Raw genomic sequence first — 15,665 nt, 5'->3', positions numbered from 1 at the left:
GTAGAGTGAGTTTTCCTGAATTAATCCTCCTTGAATCCTCCCTGATTCCTATGGGGGACCCGCTGGTGGGGCAGATCCCAGGGGAAAAGGTGCTTCTGCTTCCCAGGATATTTATAAGACACAGGAAATTTGTGGTGGCCCCAAGGGCCGGCGGCTGATGGCAGGGCAGCACCTCGCAGGTCCTTTCTCAGCCTTGAGGGACTGAGAACATTTGGGGTGCTTGGTCCTGCCCCAGCAAGGATGCTGCTGCGGCAGGCGGAGGCCAAACATGCCTCTCCCTGTGGTGTCCCCTTCTCACCGCTCTCACCCCTCCTTGCTCCACGCTGAGGCCAGTGTTATGCTGGTGGGGTTGATCCCAGGATTTTCCCAGGAGCAGGAAAGTTGGGGCTGGCCCTGGGAACCAGGAGAGCCAAGGGGAGCAGCGGAATACACAGCTCAGAGCAGCTGCAGCACACATCCCTCTGTCCCTCCAGCCATCCTCTCCATCCCTCCATCTGCCTGTCCCTCTGTCCCCCCATTCACCCATCCCTCTGTCCCTCCATCCGCCTGTCCCTCTGTCCCCCCATTCACCCATCCCTCTGTCCCTCCATCTGCCTGTCCCTCTGTCTCTCCATCCGCCTGTCCCTCTGCCCCTCTATCTGCCCCCTCTGTCCCTTCATATGTCCCTCTGTCGATCCACCTGTCCCTCTATCCCTCCGTCTGACCTGTCTCTCTGTCCCTCCATCCGTCCCTCTGCCCCTTCATCCATCTGTCCCTCCATCTATCACTCTGTCCCTCCATCCACCTGTCCCACTGTCCCTCCATCCCTCCCTCTGTCTCTCTGTCCTTCCATCCATTGCTCTGTCCCTCTGTCCCTCCATCCCTCCCTTTGCCCACTCCCTGGCCCCGCCCGGGCCCCTCTCCCCCGCCCCCCCGTCCCTCTCCCCCCCCCCGCGGGCCCGAGGAGGCTCCCGGCCCCGTCGGGGGGGCGGTGCTGGGCGGAGCCGCCCTGCGCTGCCGGGGCGGCGGGTCCCGGCCGGGGGGGCGCTGGGCTGCACCCCCACGGCGAGGGGCCGGCCCGGGGGCAGGAGGGGCCGCCCCGGCCGGGCGGCGGCGCGGGGAGGGAGGCGCACCCCGGCGGGGCCGCAGCTCCGCTGCCCCGGCCCGGTGCCGCTTCCCGGGCTGAGATCCAGCTTGGGAGCCCCGGTCGGGGAAGCTCCCGCCGGCCGGGGAGCCTGCCGGCCCGCTGCCCCTTCCCCGCTTCCCGGTGCTTCCCCCCCCGGTTCCCGGGGCCGGACGGGCCCCGCCATGCCCGCCGCCTACCCGCAGCGGGCCCTGACGGTGCTGCTGCTCTTCGGCACGCTGGCCGCCGCCATGGCCCTGCTCGCCTCCAGCCTCATCTTCCAGCTGCCGGCGGGGCGCACCGGTGCCGGTGCCGGTCGAGGTGCGCTACCGGAGCCGGCGGCCGCCGTGCTGCTGCCGGTGTCGGCTGTGCTGGCCGCACTCTGCCTGGTGCTGAACGTCAGCTGCCTCCTGCTCTGCCTCCTCCACGGCTACTTCAGCACCGAGCTGTGCCGGGGGCAGCCCGGGCCCGACCGGTGAGAGCGGTGGGGGCACCGGGGCTGGGGGGGGCAGGGGCACTGGGGGGCACCGGAGCCCCGGGGGTGCTGTGGGGGAGGCTCAGAGGGGTCCTGGGCACGGGGAGGCTGGGGGGCAGCAGGCGGCTGGAGGGGAAGGGTTCTGCAGGGGACGGAGGGTGCTGGAGGGGTGTAGGAGGGATGGGGGGAATGAGGGGGCAAGGGGTGTCACCCAGGACCTGTCACAGGCTGCCTGTCCCCTTGGTGTGGGCTCATGCACAGCCCTGCCAACCCCTCCTGCACCCCAAGATCCAGCCTTGCCAGGGCCCCCCCGTCACTGCCCCTGCGAAAGGGAGTTGTGCGAGTGACCGATGCTGCTGGCACTCACGGGTCACAAAATCCCCCTCTGCGGCATTTGCTGGGGAAACAGGGATCTCTGTGGCTGACGCGCCCCATCGTGTCGGTGTAGCTGCGCTTAACGACTGTATCAACTAGGAGAAAGTTTATAGCAACCCGTCCACCCGGCTGCTGTACTACTGATCTACTACTAATACACGCTGTTTAATTTCCCTGGTAACATCCCTGTGTAACTCGCGTGTGCTGGGGTTGCAGGGTTACAGGAGCATGGGTCACAGCAGCCTGCGAGGCCAGTTCAGCTCCAGGGCCAAGGCCGGGGAGATGTGCTGGGCCCAGCCGCGATGCCCAGGAGCATCCCAGATTTGCCCCTGTGGAGCGGGAGAGCTGGGCATCTCGGGTCACCGCTGGGGTGACTGCGGAGGCCACTCGCACAGCACCAAAATGACCGCAGGCCTGGGATTGTTAACCACAGACATGTATCGACTTAATCATTACCAGCACATTTACACCTGGAAAACCATTTCCAAAGCAACTCCCCTCTCTGGCCTTGCTGGGGACCTGGGCTGGGTTGGTGCTGGCCTGGCCCAGCACCAGCTCTGCTCCTGGGTTAAAAAAAACCAACAAAACATCTTGTGAATAATCAGATTTAAAAGCATCTTGGTGGAAACTGGTCCGTAGGTGGAGGTCCTTCCCTGTAGCTCATGCGATGGGCCCCAGGGGACCATTTTGGGACCTTCAGCAAGTCAAAACTCATTTAAAGGAAATTATAATGTTTCAACAGTTACTTTTTGTCCCTAATTAGACAAACCCATCAATGCCTCGTGCTCTGTGTGGAGCGTGACGGCTGGAGGCACTCCAACTAGCGGCAGCATCTCCTCTCAGCGTCTTCCAAGTGAGACTGATGCTCGGTGCGCTCATTAACGGAGGAGAGCAAAAATTTCTGCAAAACACAAAGTTCCCGCAGCAAACTTTGCTTTCTGTGGGAGCTGACTTTCTGCTGGTAATCTGTTAGAGCAGCAAAAGTCCCCAGCAGCTGTAAATCTGAGCTCTGGTATCGATTTGGGCTGTAAAATGCACTGTTTGGAAGCGGTGAGGTTCGACTCCAACAATCCCACCTGGGAACCAGGGGTAGCACTAATCAGGCAGCCAGCTGGAAAGTCACAGGTAGAGACAGAGCGTGCCGGCGGCAGGACAGCCCGTTCTCCAACAGCAGCGACTTGTTCAAGGACTTAAGAGGACAGACCAACTGCCTTTGCACGGCTGTGGAGCCCCCCGGCTCATTGAGCAGGAAAGCTCGTCCCAAACAATTTGATTTTAAATAATATTTCTGTGCTCTCCCCCCCTGCAAAGCAAGAGGCTGCTTTTGGCTTTGCTGCAGGTGATACGAGGTGTTGTAGGGTTGGGAGCCCCGGGGTTGGCCTCCCTCTGCCTGGGAGCTCAAGCAGATCACTTAGGCTGGCCGTGCCTCAGTTTCCCCAGCTGCAACCCGAGGGTTACACTGGTGTTTGGGAGGAGAAGGGCAGGTTCTCTGGACACAGGGATGCTGCAGGCTGCCCCTGGGCAGGAGGTGCTGGCAGGAGGTGGCCCCTCTCCCCAATGTGGGATGCCGTTAGCTGCCATCTCCTCATGGCCGAGCTGGCCTGGCCCCACCGGGCACCGGTTTCATTAGGGGACCCGCTCACGTCCCAGGGACCTTTCCCACGTTGGGCTTGTCACACTGAATTACCGCTCTGCTTCTCAGCGCTGCGCTCAATAGTCCCAGCCAGCTCCAAACAAAGTCCTTCTCCTCCCTGCTAATCCTCCCCGACTCAGGTAATTAATAAAACAAAGCGGCTGCTCTTCCCCGCTGCCAGCGAGAAGCGGGTCCAGGGTCTATTAACGGCTCCTAGCTGCAGGGTCCCCATGCAGGCGGCAACAGCCAAGGGGCTACAAGAAGCCCGGGAGGAGGGGAGGGGGCCAGGCCATGCTGGGGGGAGCCTGGGCCAGGGCACAGCATCCTTGGCGGCAGAATTCACCCCGCAGGAGCTGGCTGCTGCGGAGGAGTGACAGGAGGGCTGGTCCTGCCAGGAGGATGGTTGAGCTGCTGCCCCTTCAGCTGCTTCTTCCAAGCCAGGCTGTGTTTCCAAACAGCTCCTGGAGATTTTTGGAGGTGGCCAGCAGGACCAGCAACGCCTTGTGCACCCCCAGTTGTTTCAAGGGACTCTTGGCAGCTTCCCAGCACACAGCCCTGCCAGCATCTCTCAGCACTCCCGTTTCCAACCCCTACAGTTGCCTCGCACCCGTCCGCCAACCTCCACCCTGTCCACACTACGCTGCGTCCCTTAACGAGACCACATCCCGCTCTCCCAATTAGCAGAGGCATCCTCTAGTGACAGCAGCCTCCAAAGCCCAGCAAGGACTGAGCTTTGCCAGGTCAATGGCTCCGAAGCTGCCCCAGCAGAGCTGCTGGCGGCTTGGCACAGAGCGTGCCGGTGGGAGGCACAGCAGCAGGCACAAGGGCTCTATGCTAGGTGGGAAACTAAGTCCCTGCTCGAAAGAAGCTTTTTAAGCATAATTCAAGCGCCAAGCCCCTTCCAGACAAAAGGCCTGCAATCCGAGCTGAGCACAGAACCCCAGTCCCAAGGGTGGAGAGAGAACCTGGCCATGCTGAAGTCAATGCGCCAGCACTTGTTGTTGGTTACCTGGAAAAAGCCTCCAACCCTTTGTCTCTTCCCAGCCCCTAGCCCCATCTGGTTTTTGAAGCACAGGAGCCACGAAGGAAAAGTTTGAAATGTTGAGTGATCTCCAAATCTGTTCCTGAGTGAGAGGGCAGCAGCCCAGAGCTGTGCAAACCAGCAGCCAGGGGAAAACCCCAGTTCAGCAGAGGTCCTCGGGCTCGCGAACTGGCTCTGAACCTCTTCTTTATGCAAAAACAGTGTTTCAGTTTCTTAGCAGGGGCCAAAGCATCGGTGTTTTTCCTGTGCTGAGATCAGGGCCAGGAGATTGCACAGAGCTGTTCTTTTTCTCACCTGTTTTGCAGGGCAGACTGGTTCCTTCTGGACAGCCGCACCGTTCGCCACACTGCCATCGGCTTGTTCTGCTGCGGCGTCTCAGTCTACCTAACAGGCAAGTGCTCGTTGCCCACCAGCGCAGCCCCACGGGGACTGTGCATCTCCAGCCCAGACCATACATCCTGCGCTGGTTGCGGAGTGCTTGTCAGCTGCTGAGTTTCTACTTCAGCAGCGGGTTTGTTTTGCAAATGCCTTTGCCAGCTCATTCCCATAGCGTAAGCTTTCTGTTCGGGGTGATCAGCCCTCGCGAGGGCTCCTCTGGCCTGAATTGTGCAGGTCGAATTCATCGCTTTAGTCCTAGTTCCTCAAGACGTTCTGTGCTCTCTTCCTTCCAGCTCTCGCCATCTACATGCTGCTGCTGTTCGAACTGGAGGCCGGCATCGCCAGCGCCTGCATCCTCTCCTCTGGCATCATTGTCCTGCTGATCACGGTGACGCACGCCCTGGTACGGGCTTCCCAGGTTTCGCGCCGTAGCCACTCTGAGGTCTCCCACACCCTGTATGAGAACGACTCTGCCCAACACGGCGAGTCCTCCACCAGCGATCTGAACAACAAGAACATAGCTGCGCCCCGGCCCCGGTCTGAGATCCACCGGGAATTTTCCTTCCCTCCTTTCCTGGAGCACAAATCCCAGCTGGGCTCTCCAGCCAGCAGCAACCTCACCTCCTCGGGCAGCCCCGGGCTTCGCTCTGAGAAGGAGAGCTACAACCTGCCCCGAACGCACAGGACACTGTCAGCAGAGTCTGGGCTGCTGCAGGTGCAGGGCAAGCCCTGGAACAGCATCACGCAGGAGATGAGGAATGTGATGTCGCGCAAACCTGGAGCCTTGGGCAAGGACTCAACTCTGGTGTGAGTGGAAACGGGACCTTTTCACCCTGCCGCAAGCACCTGGGCCACAATTTGCATCTCTGTTTAGAGTTTAATATAGGTCATGTCTCACCAGGGCAGGGGTCTGTGCAGCCACTGCCTGATGCTCTTTACTTCTTTTACTGAGAAGACGCCACCTCCACTCAAAGCCAAAAGCCCTCAGCCACCTGCACTGAGTCCCTGCCCCCTCCTGTCACTTGCGATGCTGCTGACACTTGCCACCCTGCAAACACGAACCCTGCTGGCAGGGCAGCAGCTGGCAGTGCCCCAGCAGGACCCCCATGGCTGTCCCAGCTGCAGTGAAGGACATGAAACCCCCACTTCCCCCATGTGGGTGAGAAGCAGCAAGTGGACCTTGCCCACAAGCAGACCTACCCTCCTCCAGCAGACACCAGCTGATTTCTCCACCTGGCTGTATCTCCCTGCCTCCTTCCTTCCTCTCCATCCCCAGGAGCCAGCACGGCACCAAGTTTGTACAACCGACCCAGCAGGGCTTTCCCCCAGCATGCAGCCAGGAGGTGCAAGAAGAGCAAGCGAGAGGGAACCAGGAGTCTGCAGCTGCAGGGTGGGGGCTAAGGTGACAGCCAGCCTGCTGCTCGGTCACCAGCCCATCTCAGATTCCCTCTCACCTCCTGTGCCATTATCCTGAAAGACTCCCGTTATCCTGAGCACTCTGGAGACTGAGTTTAGCACTGCTTTGATCCCTGCATCCTTGCTAAATTCTTCAGCAGGACCAAACTGTTGGTTCCAGGATTGATCAATATCGAAGTTGCATCCTTTTTAAAGCAACCTCTAAAGCTGTGCATCCAGCTCTGCTTCCCACTGCTTGACAGGGGATGAGGAAAGTCCTTTTTCTGTTAGGTTTTTGGAGTTTGTTGTTTTTTGGTTTTTTTGAAGAACAGGACAGTGGTGTTTTGTTTTGTTTCTCCACTTGAAAGGCTCCAACACTGCATGTCTTTGTTTTGCTCTGTGCCCTTTGAAACACGCAGAGCCAGCAGGTTCCAAGACCCCCCAGCCCAAGGCGAGCAACAGGGGAAAGTTTTAGACAGAACTTTGTTTTTTCTTTTTATTGTTCTCACTAAAACCAAATTCAGCAAATCCCTGGCACGTACACAAAAAACTTTCCTTGCAGAATGCCTCCTGAACAAAGCTGAAGTGTGCCTACGTTACGTCTTTACACAGCCATCTACAAAACACTGAAAGCAAGACCTAGTTTTTCTGAGATATTTCTGTGGCCAAGAGGTAGAAAGAAAAACGCCTCATAGCAGCCTGCCGTTGAAAAGAACTGGAAAGGACTAATGCAGAACCACACATCTCCCTTTTGCAGAGTGCTGTGAAAAGGGACACAACTGCTCCCCAGAGCACTCCCCCAAAGGCAGCCCTGACCCCAGCAGCAGGATTTGCCTGCGCAAGTGCAGCACCTTGTTACTGGGAACAGAGAGGCAGGCAGAGGCCTCTGTGCAACTTCACAGGTTGAACAGGTGGTTTCTCACTCCTCCCCGTGGTTGGAGAACACAGAGCTGTGCTGGAGAAGGCAGCAGCGGATGGCCAGTCTTGTCTAAAATCAGGAACTGGCTGGAGGATTCTTGGCTTGTGGGGCAACAGCGCTGTAGAAAGAGAGAGACAGTCATGTGCAGCAGGCAGGCAGGCCACCAGCAGAACGCGGAGAACCAGGGGCTCCCTCAAATGAAACCTCACTGCTTGCAGCTTAGGCAAGCACACCTTGCAGCGTGCGGCGCAGACCATGGCGCAGCACGCACCAGCGCCCATGGGTGTCAAGACAGCGAGGTTTGCAGCCACACCACCAGCAACACCCGTTAAAAATGCTATGGGCTGTGCAGAGTGCGACCCTGCCACACGGGCTACTGGGAGAATATGCAACCTGAACCAGAAGTGCCTAAGGTAGAGTCATTCTGCAGAGACAGAGGCTCCGTTTGCTGTGGTAGTTCTGTCAGGGATGGGCATTTGGGAATTCTCTCACTCCTGCCCAGTCAGACTCCATTACAATCATCGTTCTTGGGAGGGACAAATACACTAGACTCAGACAATCTGCTGGAAGATATTTTAGTAGCTGTAGTTCAACTGCAAACATACAAAAATGCATCATTGTTCTCCTACCACTCATCTCTATGGGACTCTGCTCAAAAAGGTGCCACATACACATACAAGACAGAGAATAGCACCAAAGGCAGCCTCTCACCTACTCCATTCTCAGTAGCATCAACTCATTCCAAATGCCTTTGATGCAACAGAGATTTAACGTATTACACAACCAAATATCCCTTTTTGAATAAGAAAATAAATTATTTTCCAGTTACCCTTTGGTAAACAAGATTATTTGCTTCCTAGTAAACAAAGCCAGAAGATGACTGGAAGGCAAGCAGCGTGCTCTTTCAAGTAATAGTCTAGAATCATATTACTGAGGTAACTGCTTGGCAGATTTGCACTGGGCAGCATGACATCACCAAAGCCTCTGCCAGCCAGAAGGGTCACCCAGCTAGACAGGCAGCGCGACATCCCCTTGCTACCTGCGGCCCTGAGCAGCATTCAGCTGATCCTTCATGGCTATGGCATGTTTGAGCAGACTGTCGATGCTCTTGAAGTACACGCTGCTGTCAGTCATGTTCTTTATGGCACTGTAAGAAGAAATAGAGGGGGGGTGGAGGGAGATGGAGGAGTGGTTAGTATTTCCAAAGGCACTGCAGTTTTAGAGTGTGCACGCACCCTGATGGAGAGGATTGTTAATGAGAAACCTCAGCTTTATGCATCCTCACACACTAGCTAGCTGGTGGGTGGATTTACTGCAGGAGGTTGGCAGGTCTGCAGCACACATGGACCTGGGGACGGGCTGGCACGCTCGGCACAGTGAAGCCCCCGAGGTTCATGGCTACAGTTCCGGGAGCGCTGCCTCATCCCCTCACCCCCTCGCCCTGACTATGCTCTCGCCCCAGCTGACACCAGGGAGGCGTCAGGGAAGCGCAGGTGGCTTCTGCTTTGTTTCTACCACGCCACCTCCGCGTGCCAACACAACCCTCCTGCTCGGAGGAGTCTCCCATACCTGCAGGCGTACTCTACGGTGTAGATGGCTCCTTGGCTTTGCTCCTCCCAGCTCTGCATGTCGGACTGAAAGAGAAGGCGGCACTGTTAGGTGCGCACCAGGCAGCCGCAGTGTCGCAGCCCGCAGCCGTACGCTCTGCCAGCCCTCCCCAAACCAGGGCTCTGGCTGCTTTTCACTGGGAACTGCATTTGGATTCTGTCTCCCTCTTAACAGCTTCTGACAACACTCCAGGCTCCGGGTGCTACACACGAGCATTTAAAATAAATATTTATTGTGTGTATTTCAGGAAGGGCTACTAGTTCAGGCCAGCACTTTGGCTACTCTGGCAAAATTCCCCTTGGTTTTAGATGTTTTAGCCCACAAGCCAGCTGAGAGCCACGATCAGTCAGGCTGCAAGCAACTGGCAACTGCACTGAGCACAGCAGACCAGCTGGATGTTTCAGGGCATCCAGATCTCCCGGTGTGTCTGGCCCAGCAGGTAGTCAGGATTGGAGCTAACACAGCTCCTGCAGAATTCGGTCCTTAGGCCTTCATGCCAAACCAGGTAAAAATTTCTTTCACAGCACTGAAAGTTCTCATTTCGTTAGACCTGCCACAAATGTTTTCATAGCTGCAAGCATTCCTGTCCTCTAGTCTGCTCTGAAACTCTGGCATCTGATCCCAAGCAGCAGCCAGCACCGTGCCCTTCCTTTCCCGAGCTGGAAGGAGCCCTGTAAACTTCACACAAACTCCAGCAGCACTGCACGCAGCCAGCGCTGGCAGGGGACATCATTGTATGCTGTAGCTCCAAGGAGAGGGAAAACCAAACAAATACACAAATCGCAATGAAAGCGCAGCTGAATTCAGAGGTGTAGCTCAATAGATAACTATTTCAAAAGTCCTTAAGTAGTTTGGGCATTCTTTAAAATATGTTCTCATGGGAGCTAATTCTCCAGTCTATTCTGCTGGGTCTAGTTACAAGCCAGGGAAAATCCAAGGGCCTCTTTCTGTGAGCAAAAGTGGTCGGGCAGGAGCTTGGACTTTGTCCAAAATCACTTCTGCTGTTCAAAGCCTGTCCTACATCAGGACGCTTGACCACACAGATTTAACCTACAAAAGAAACAAGCCTCTACATGCAGGGCTCCAGGCAGTTCTCTGCAGGAGAGGGTCCTTCGCCCCAGGACTCACAACCCCGCAGAGACTGCACTTGTCCCAGAGTCCAGTCACGGTTTACACAACCATATCTGTTGCTGCATGCAGAGGCAGCTGCAAAAGACACAGAGAAATCTTCTGGCAGCTCCTTACCCTGCTCTCTCCAAGAGGTGCCAGATGACCTTTAAGAACCATTTAGACCCTGCCATTGCACTGGCTCAGTGGTATGTCACAGCCACCTGGCTGCGGTCTGCCATTTCTGAGCACCGGTGGACTTAAATAATTTCCCAGTATCAGAGCTAGTGATGCCTCTTACCAGCATTCCCAGCACTTCCTGGGATTTTCATGTCTTTAATTAGGAACAAGAGCCTTTCCCTAGAGCTCCTCATTTCTTAATCTTTTCTTGATGTCCTTTCTTCAAATTCCCAAGACATGCCCTTGGATGCAGTTTAAGAACTAAAGCCAGCTATTAATACACAATAGCACTAATGATATATTACTATCGCTTGGAAGTAAATTAGCGAGGAGATGTAAGTTCTCAAAAGATCAGGCGAAATCCAGAAAGGCTGCTCTGTGCTGAGCAGGGCTTAGCGGCGTGGCTATGATGCGCAGAGGCAGCAAGAGCCTTGAATCACGCTGTATCTTATCAGGGAGGTGGTAAATCTGCTTGGAGAGTTTGAGATGCTGAGGAAGGTATTAAGATTATTGTTCTATCAAATCATAGAAAGTTGCTTGTTGTAAAAACGTGGAGGTGACCTTCTCCTTGCAAACTTTTCTCCCAGCACCTTCCCTCCCAATTTTTCCAAGGTTTAATCCCCCTGGGAATTTCAAAGGCCGAGTCTCAGGAGAACTCATCCAGCCAGAGACGTGAATTGCTGCGTGGCTGAAGGAAAACTGGAAACCACCAATAAATCCTGTTTCCTTTATACATTACTTACACCTTGAAACTAAATTACTTGAGAACGGATCCACACAGAACGTTGCTTTTTCTTCTTTTCTGTTCTGAAGAATTAAAACCACCTCACTTCAATGCCTTTGATCTGATTTAGATAAAACCTGACAGTGTTTTCACGGTGCACAGCCCAGCTGACACCCTCCTGTTCCAGTCTCTAGCCACAAAGCCAATGGGCTCTGGCAGAGCAACCCAAAATATCCATCCCCATCTAATTGAACGCTCTACTGTGACAATGGCCCTGTCAGGGGCCTGAACACATCCCTCTCTCCTGGGGTTTGGTTGTCTGGGCTCAAGGGCTTGACAGGCCCAGCCTATTTGCTGCAAACAGCAATGCCTGAAACTGGGATAAAATGAGAGTGGGATCAAGAACAATGGAGAGAACCTGGCCACCAGCCCATTGGCAGCAGCCTAGCAGCACAGTCAGGACACTGGCCCAACCGAGTTGTGTTTAACCCTCCCAGTTCCTACCAGGGACCAGCAGGGGGGAGAACATGCTCCCAAACATGCTGCTGCAGCCTTTGAAAAAAAAATTAAAAAAATTAACTTGGGAGCTGACAATGCTGGAGGAAAAGTAACGAGCAGCAGCTCTGGATCTGCTCTTGTTCCAGCTGACACAAATAATTTTCTTGCCATTTTCTCCCAGCTCATGCCACATCAGTGCACCATTAAACACGCAGCCAGTAATCAGGAAAGCAGTTAAGAAGATGGAAGTGCCCATGCAGCGGGCAAAAGGAAATGGATGTGAAAAGCAGCACCTCCGAGCAAGCATCAGGAAATGTTTCTTAACATGAGAGCGGCAAACAGCTTCTTGATCTTCTCTGGCTCAGCATATTTTGAAAACCCATTGATGAAGAGAGTTCACTTAACCAAGTCATCCTCTTTGGGTGTGCCCCGGGGCAGAGGGCACCACGCAGTCAGTTCAGCTTTGACCTGATGCACACTGTCACTGCAGGGAGCACCATGAGCTCTTCCTCCTGTACAAAGGCCACCGCTGCCCCAGACAGGGCTAGTGGCCAGGGCAGGAGGGATGCAGCGAGCCTGAACGTGAAGGCATCAAAGACCAAAGGTATCTGATGCTTGTGCTGGCTGCAGTCACACAAGGGAATGCAGGGTCCTTGTATTTGCCGCTGGCATCGACAGGACAGTGTGACCTCCTTTCTCACAGGAATGAAGTGGAAAGCAACAGCAATTCCGGCTACAAAAGAAAATTCTGTGGGATGGCTGCAACAAGAGAATGAACTTAGATGAGCCAGAGAGGTCACGGAACACTGCGGGTAACAGCGATGAGCATGCTGAGCAGGGAAAATGAGAGAACCAACGGATTTCAGAGATCTTGGCCAGCATAAACCCTGCTGCCTAAGAACATGCTCTGTGTCCATTGCCTTCACTCAGCTGCCGCTTCCATCAGTGCTTCTGCGCTGCCCCTTGCCCTCATCCCCGTTACACACTGTTCAGCGATGGAAACTGATCTCTTCCCTCTGCATGACTTGTCATACAATTTGCTCAATTTCCTTTTGTTCAGGACACATTCCCTGAAACTGGGACTATCTTGATTAAATGAAAGCAAGTGACAGCTCAGGAATAATATTACAAACCTGTCTCCTGCATGCCAGTGATGCAATCACATCAGCATGTGCTATACATACATATACATCTCTATATACCTACCACTGCACGCAGACACTTATATAAAACGTTAATAAATAATTGAATAATAAAGTGTCACAATCCAGGTTAATTTGGAAACCAGGGCTGTAAAGCAAAGGTGAAAAATGGGGCCTGACAGTGCATTAGCATAGACATGAAGCAGTAATCTATTCATGAGACATCACTCCTAATGAATCATGACTGGCAGAAGAGGGAGAAGGACAACAACGCTGGCATTAAAGTGTCTGTGCTCCGTGCTCTGGAGGAAAGTAGGAACACAGCTGTGAGATGCGATTCATTATCCTGCTTTGCCTCATGCGGGCTCTTCTCACTTGTTTCTTCATGCTCCCCCTTCCCTCCTCCCGCCTTCCCCCTCATTTTATGCAGGAAATAAAAATCTCACAGTGTAGCAGGGGTAATAAGATTTAACATCTCCCTCCTCCCTGTACGAAACAGACTACTCATTTTTCTTTGTCTCCAGCTGTGAGAGCAGAGGACCACGGTTGGACTTTTCCACAGGTAAATTTGCAACATCCCCTCTGGTTCAGACTGAGATGGGGTCCCGCAGCACCTCTCACCCTGATGGCTGATCTCCTCTCTCCTTCCCGCTCTCCCCCAGGCAGGTGAAAAAGGGATGATGTGCTAATTTAGGACAAAATTTTGTGCCTGTGTTGCAGCTCTGGAGTTCAAAGCGAAGCATGGCTCACCTTGTGCTGTGCGAGCTCTGGAAGCGATCTGCGCACGTGCTCCTGCAGCCGGTACAGCGCCACAGAGGGCTCATTGGCCAGGACGTACATGCTCTCCGTGAATTTGTCCGTCACTGCAACAAGAATAACAACAGTTATGGCAAGTGGGGAGCCACGGAGGGGGAAGGCAGGGTTGGAAAGGGTGCTGGCCTGGAGCACTGGTCCTGTCCCCAACACAACAATGGAGAGATCAGAGCAAAACCCCGTGTATTTTTCGTAATTAGTCTGTTAACAAGGATGTGAAAGCAAAATCCCACTAAACAGTTCCATTTCCACTCTCCCCACAATGGCATCTGCCACCAACAATGAGCTCGGCTCTGGCTGCAGACAGACCAGCCTGGGATGTCACTGCCTCCACGGTCCCCTCTGAGCTCTGGCTGCTCTGCTTTCAGGGACCACTCAGGTTGTGCCCATCACTGGGCCCTTTCTGACCAATTTGGAGGGGGCCGGGAGATGAGTGGAGCCCAGCAGAGGCCTGGCTCCCGTTCCTATGCCTGCAGCTGCCCCATCCAGCTGGGAACATCAGCAGCTCCTGGTCTCATTACCAGCTGCTCGGGTTCCTCTCTGCTCCGGGCCTTGAGCTCTCCTGAATCTGCCCCTCCAATGCTGCAGGGTCCTTCTCTTGCTCCCCTCCAGACACCTCCCCCCGGTGACGTGCTAAAAATGTCCCCAGGGGAGACATGGTGGCTTCCCAGGGCTCGGGAAGTATCGGTGCTGTTCTGAGCTGCCTGCTGAGCCACTGCCCCTCTCTCGACCCTCTCTCCTCCTGGCCCAAGCTCTGTCCGCGCCCCCCTCCCCACAGGAACACCTTTTCAGCTGGCAGTTTGCGCAGCTACATAGCAGCTCTGATCTCTGTTTCCCTGCAGGTTTGCAAGAAGATGGAAAAATCAGAGATTGTTTTGGGGCTGGTGAATCAGGAAGCATTTTCACCCGGCTGAAGCAGAACACCTTTCAGCCCGTGCATAATTTTCTATTTTAAGGACAGTTATTCTCTCCTCCTCCCTTCAGAGGTTTTGCTTCAGTGAGAGCTGCTGGGGTTCCACAGGTCTGGCGGGCTGCTGACCGCAAATGGGAATAAATGCAAAACTCTGTAGGAATAATTACACCCAGGCGGTGTAATTTAGGCAGGAACCGACGCTGCTGGCTGCCCATCCGTCCATCCATGTGTCCCGCTAGGCGAGCCGGGAGAGTGGGACACAAGCCCAGGATCCGGGGAGGGGGCCAACAGCCCCGAACTGCACCTTCCTGTCGGGGCACGTCGCCCCCTGCCCTGTCACGACCTCCAGGTCCCTATCGTGACTAACCCTGTGGGGCTTTTCTGGCTCCCGTCGTGACTGCAGTACCCTGTCACCACCCGCGACACCCTGTCACCATCCACCCTGTCGCAACTTGCCCTGCCCCGTTGTACCTTTCTCTCTCACAACCCGCAGGGCCCTGTCGTGACTTCTGCTGTCGCTGCAGAGCCCTGTCCTGCCCACGCTCTGTCGCCACCCACCGGGCCCTGTCGCGACCGGCCAACTCAGAACCGCCAGGGCCCTGTCACGACCGGCCCCGCGGCTCACAGGCCCCACCGTGCCACCACGCCCCCAACGGTCCCGGCCCGCTCCCACCTTTCTTCACCTTCAGCTGCATCTCGGGCTCCTCCATCCCGCCCCGCCGCCACTTCCGCTTCCGTCGGCGCCCGCCAAAACCGCCCCGGCCGGAAACCCCCGCGGTGCTCCCGCCGCAAACATCCCCGGCTGGAAACATCGCACCAGCGCTAAGTTCCGCTGTGCCCCCTCCTCCGCGTCCCCCTGCGCGGCCGAGCGCTCCCCCCAGCCTGTCCCCCCTCCCCGTGACCCGGCTCTTACGGCGGGCAGGCGTCGGGGGTGCCACGGGTGGCCTTCCCCGGGTCGGGCCATGCACCCCCGCTGCCTCCAGCCAGCCCAGCCCCCGGGGGGAGGTGTTAACACACCACTATCGCCCCTTTCCCCATCGGTGCCCCCTCCCCGGGTCTGTCTGTGGAGGCCTCGGGTGCGGAAAGGCCTCAAGCGCCCCGCGCTGCCCCCCCCCCCCCCGACTCCCCCGGTGCTGTACAGGGGAGCGGGGGTGTCACCGGGCTCCTTGCCAGGCCACGAGGCGCGGGGGCCCCCCTGTGCCCCCCCGTCCTGTGTCCCCGCTGCTGGGCACTTGCCACCTCACAGCCCCGCCATGGCGCCCCGGGCCCGTGGGACTGCAGCCCCCCCACGCCCGGGCCTGGGGGCCGCTGCCCTCAGGCACAGCGAGACGTGGGGCGCCCTGAGGGACAAACGGGGGTTG

At 56.0% G+C, this 15,665-nt stretch overlaps 2 protein-coding genes across 3 annotated transcripts; one reads left to right on the top strand and one right to left on the bottom strand.

Annotated features, from left to right (window-relative positions):
* The first annotated feature begins 1,019 nt into the window (after positions 1-1,019).
* TMEM221 (transmembrane protein 221) lies at positions 1,020-6,924 on the top strand. The gene is made up of 3 exons (XM_055708031.1): positions 1,020-1,577; positions 4,933-5,018; positions 5,299-6,924. The coding sequence occupies exons 1-3, from the start codon at positions 1,288-1,290 to the stop codon at positions 5,814-5,816; spliced, it is 894 nt and encodes a 297-aa protein (XP_055564006.1). The 5' UTR covers positions 1,020-1,287; the 3' UTR covers positions 5,817-6,924.
* Positions 6,883-15,124, bottom strand: BORCS8 (BLOC-1 related complex subunit 8). Of its 2 annotated transcripts, XM_005444282.3 has the most exons (5): positions 14,978-15,123; positions 13,329-13,441; positions 8,889-8,953; positions 8,359-8,466; positions 6,883-7,437 (listed from the first exon to the last, which is right to left on the bottom strand). In XM_005444282.3, the coding sequence occupies exons 1-5, from the start codon at positions 15,114-15,116 to the stop codon at positions 7,395-7,397; spliced, it is 468 nt and encodes a 155-aa protein (XP_005444339.2). In that variant the 5' UTR covers positions 15,117-15,123; the 3' UTR covers positions 6,883-7,394. The 2 variants fall into 2 exon arrangements, with proteins under 2 accessions (XP_005444339.2, XP_055564018.1); XM_055708043.1 differs by lacking the exons at positions 8,359-8,466; positions 8,889-8,953 and having other exon boundaries at positions 14,978-15,124.
* Positions 15,125-15,665: the final 541 nt, after the last annotated feature.

This window comes from Falco cherrug, chromosome 4 (assembly GCF_023634085.1).
Source record: "Falco cherrug isolate bFalChe1 chromosome 4, bFalChe1.pri, whole genome shotgun sequence".
Taxonomy (NCBI): Eukaryota; Metazoa; Chordata; class Aves; order Falconiformes; family Falconidae; genus Falco; species Falco cherrug.
This window is presented reverse-complemented; position numbering and strand designations above follow the sequence as displayed.

Bases quoted from the DNA above. Each gene is read 5' to 3' on its own strand.
- BORCS8 (XM_005444282.3), bottom strand. From the start codon at position 15,116: ATGTTTCCAGCCGGGGATGTTTGCGGCGGGAGCACCGCGGGGGTTTCC. The intron at 13,442-14,977 runs GTGGGAGCGGGC...TTCTTGTTGCAG, and splicing joins GCAGCTGAAGGTGAAGAAAG to TGACGGACAAATTCACGGAG. The intron at 8,467-8,888 runs GTATGGGAGACT...TTCTTCTTACAG, and splicing joins ACCGTAGAGTACGCCTGCAG to TGCCATAAAGAACATGACTG.
- TMEM221 (XM_055708031.1), top strand. From the start codon at position 1,288: ATGCCCGCCGCCTACCCGCAGCGGGCCCTGACGGTGCTGCTGCTCTTC. The intron at 1,578-4,932 runs GTGAGAGCGGTG...CCTGTTTTGCAG, and splicing joins GGGCAGCCCGGGCCCGACCG to GGCAGACTGGTTCCTTCTGG. The intron at 5,019-5,298 runs GCAAGTGCTCGT...TCTTCCTTCCAG, and splicing joins CGTCTCAGTCTACCTAACAG to CTCTCGCCATCTACATGCTG.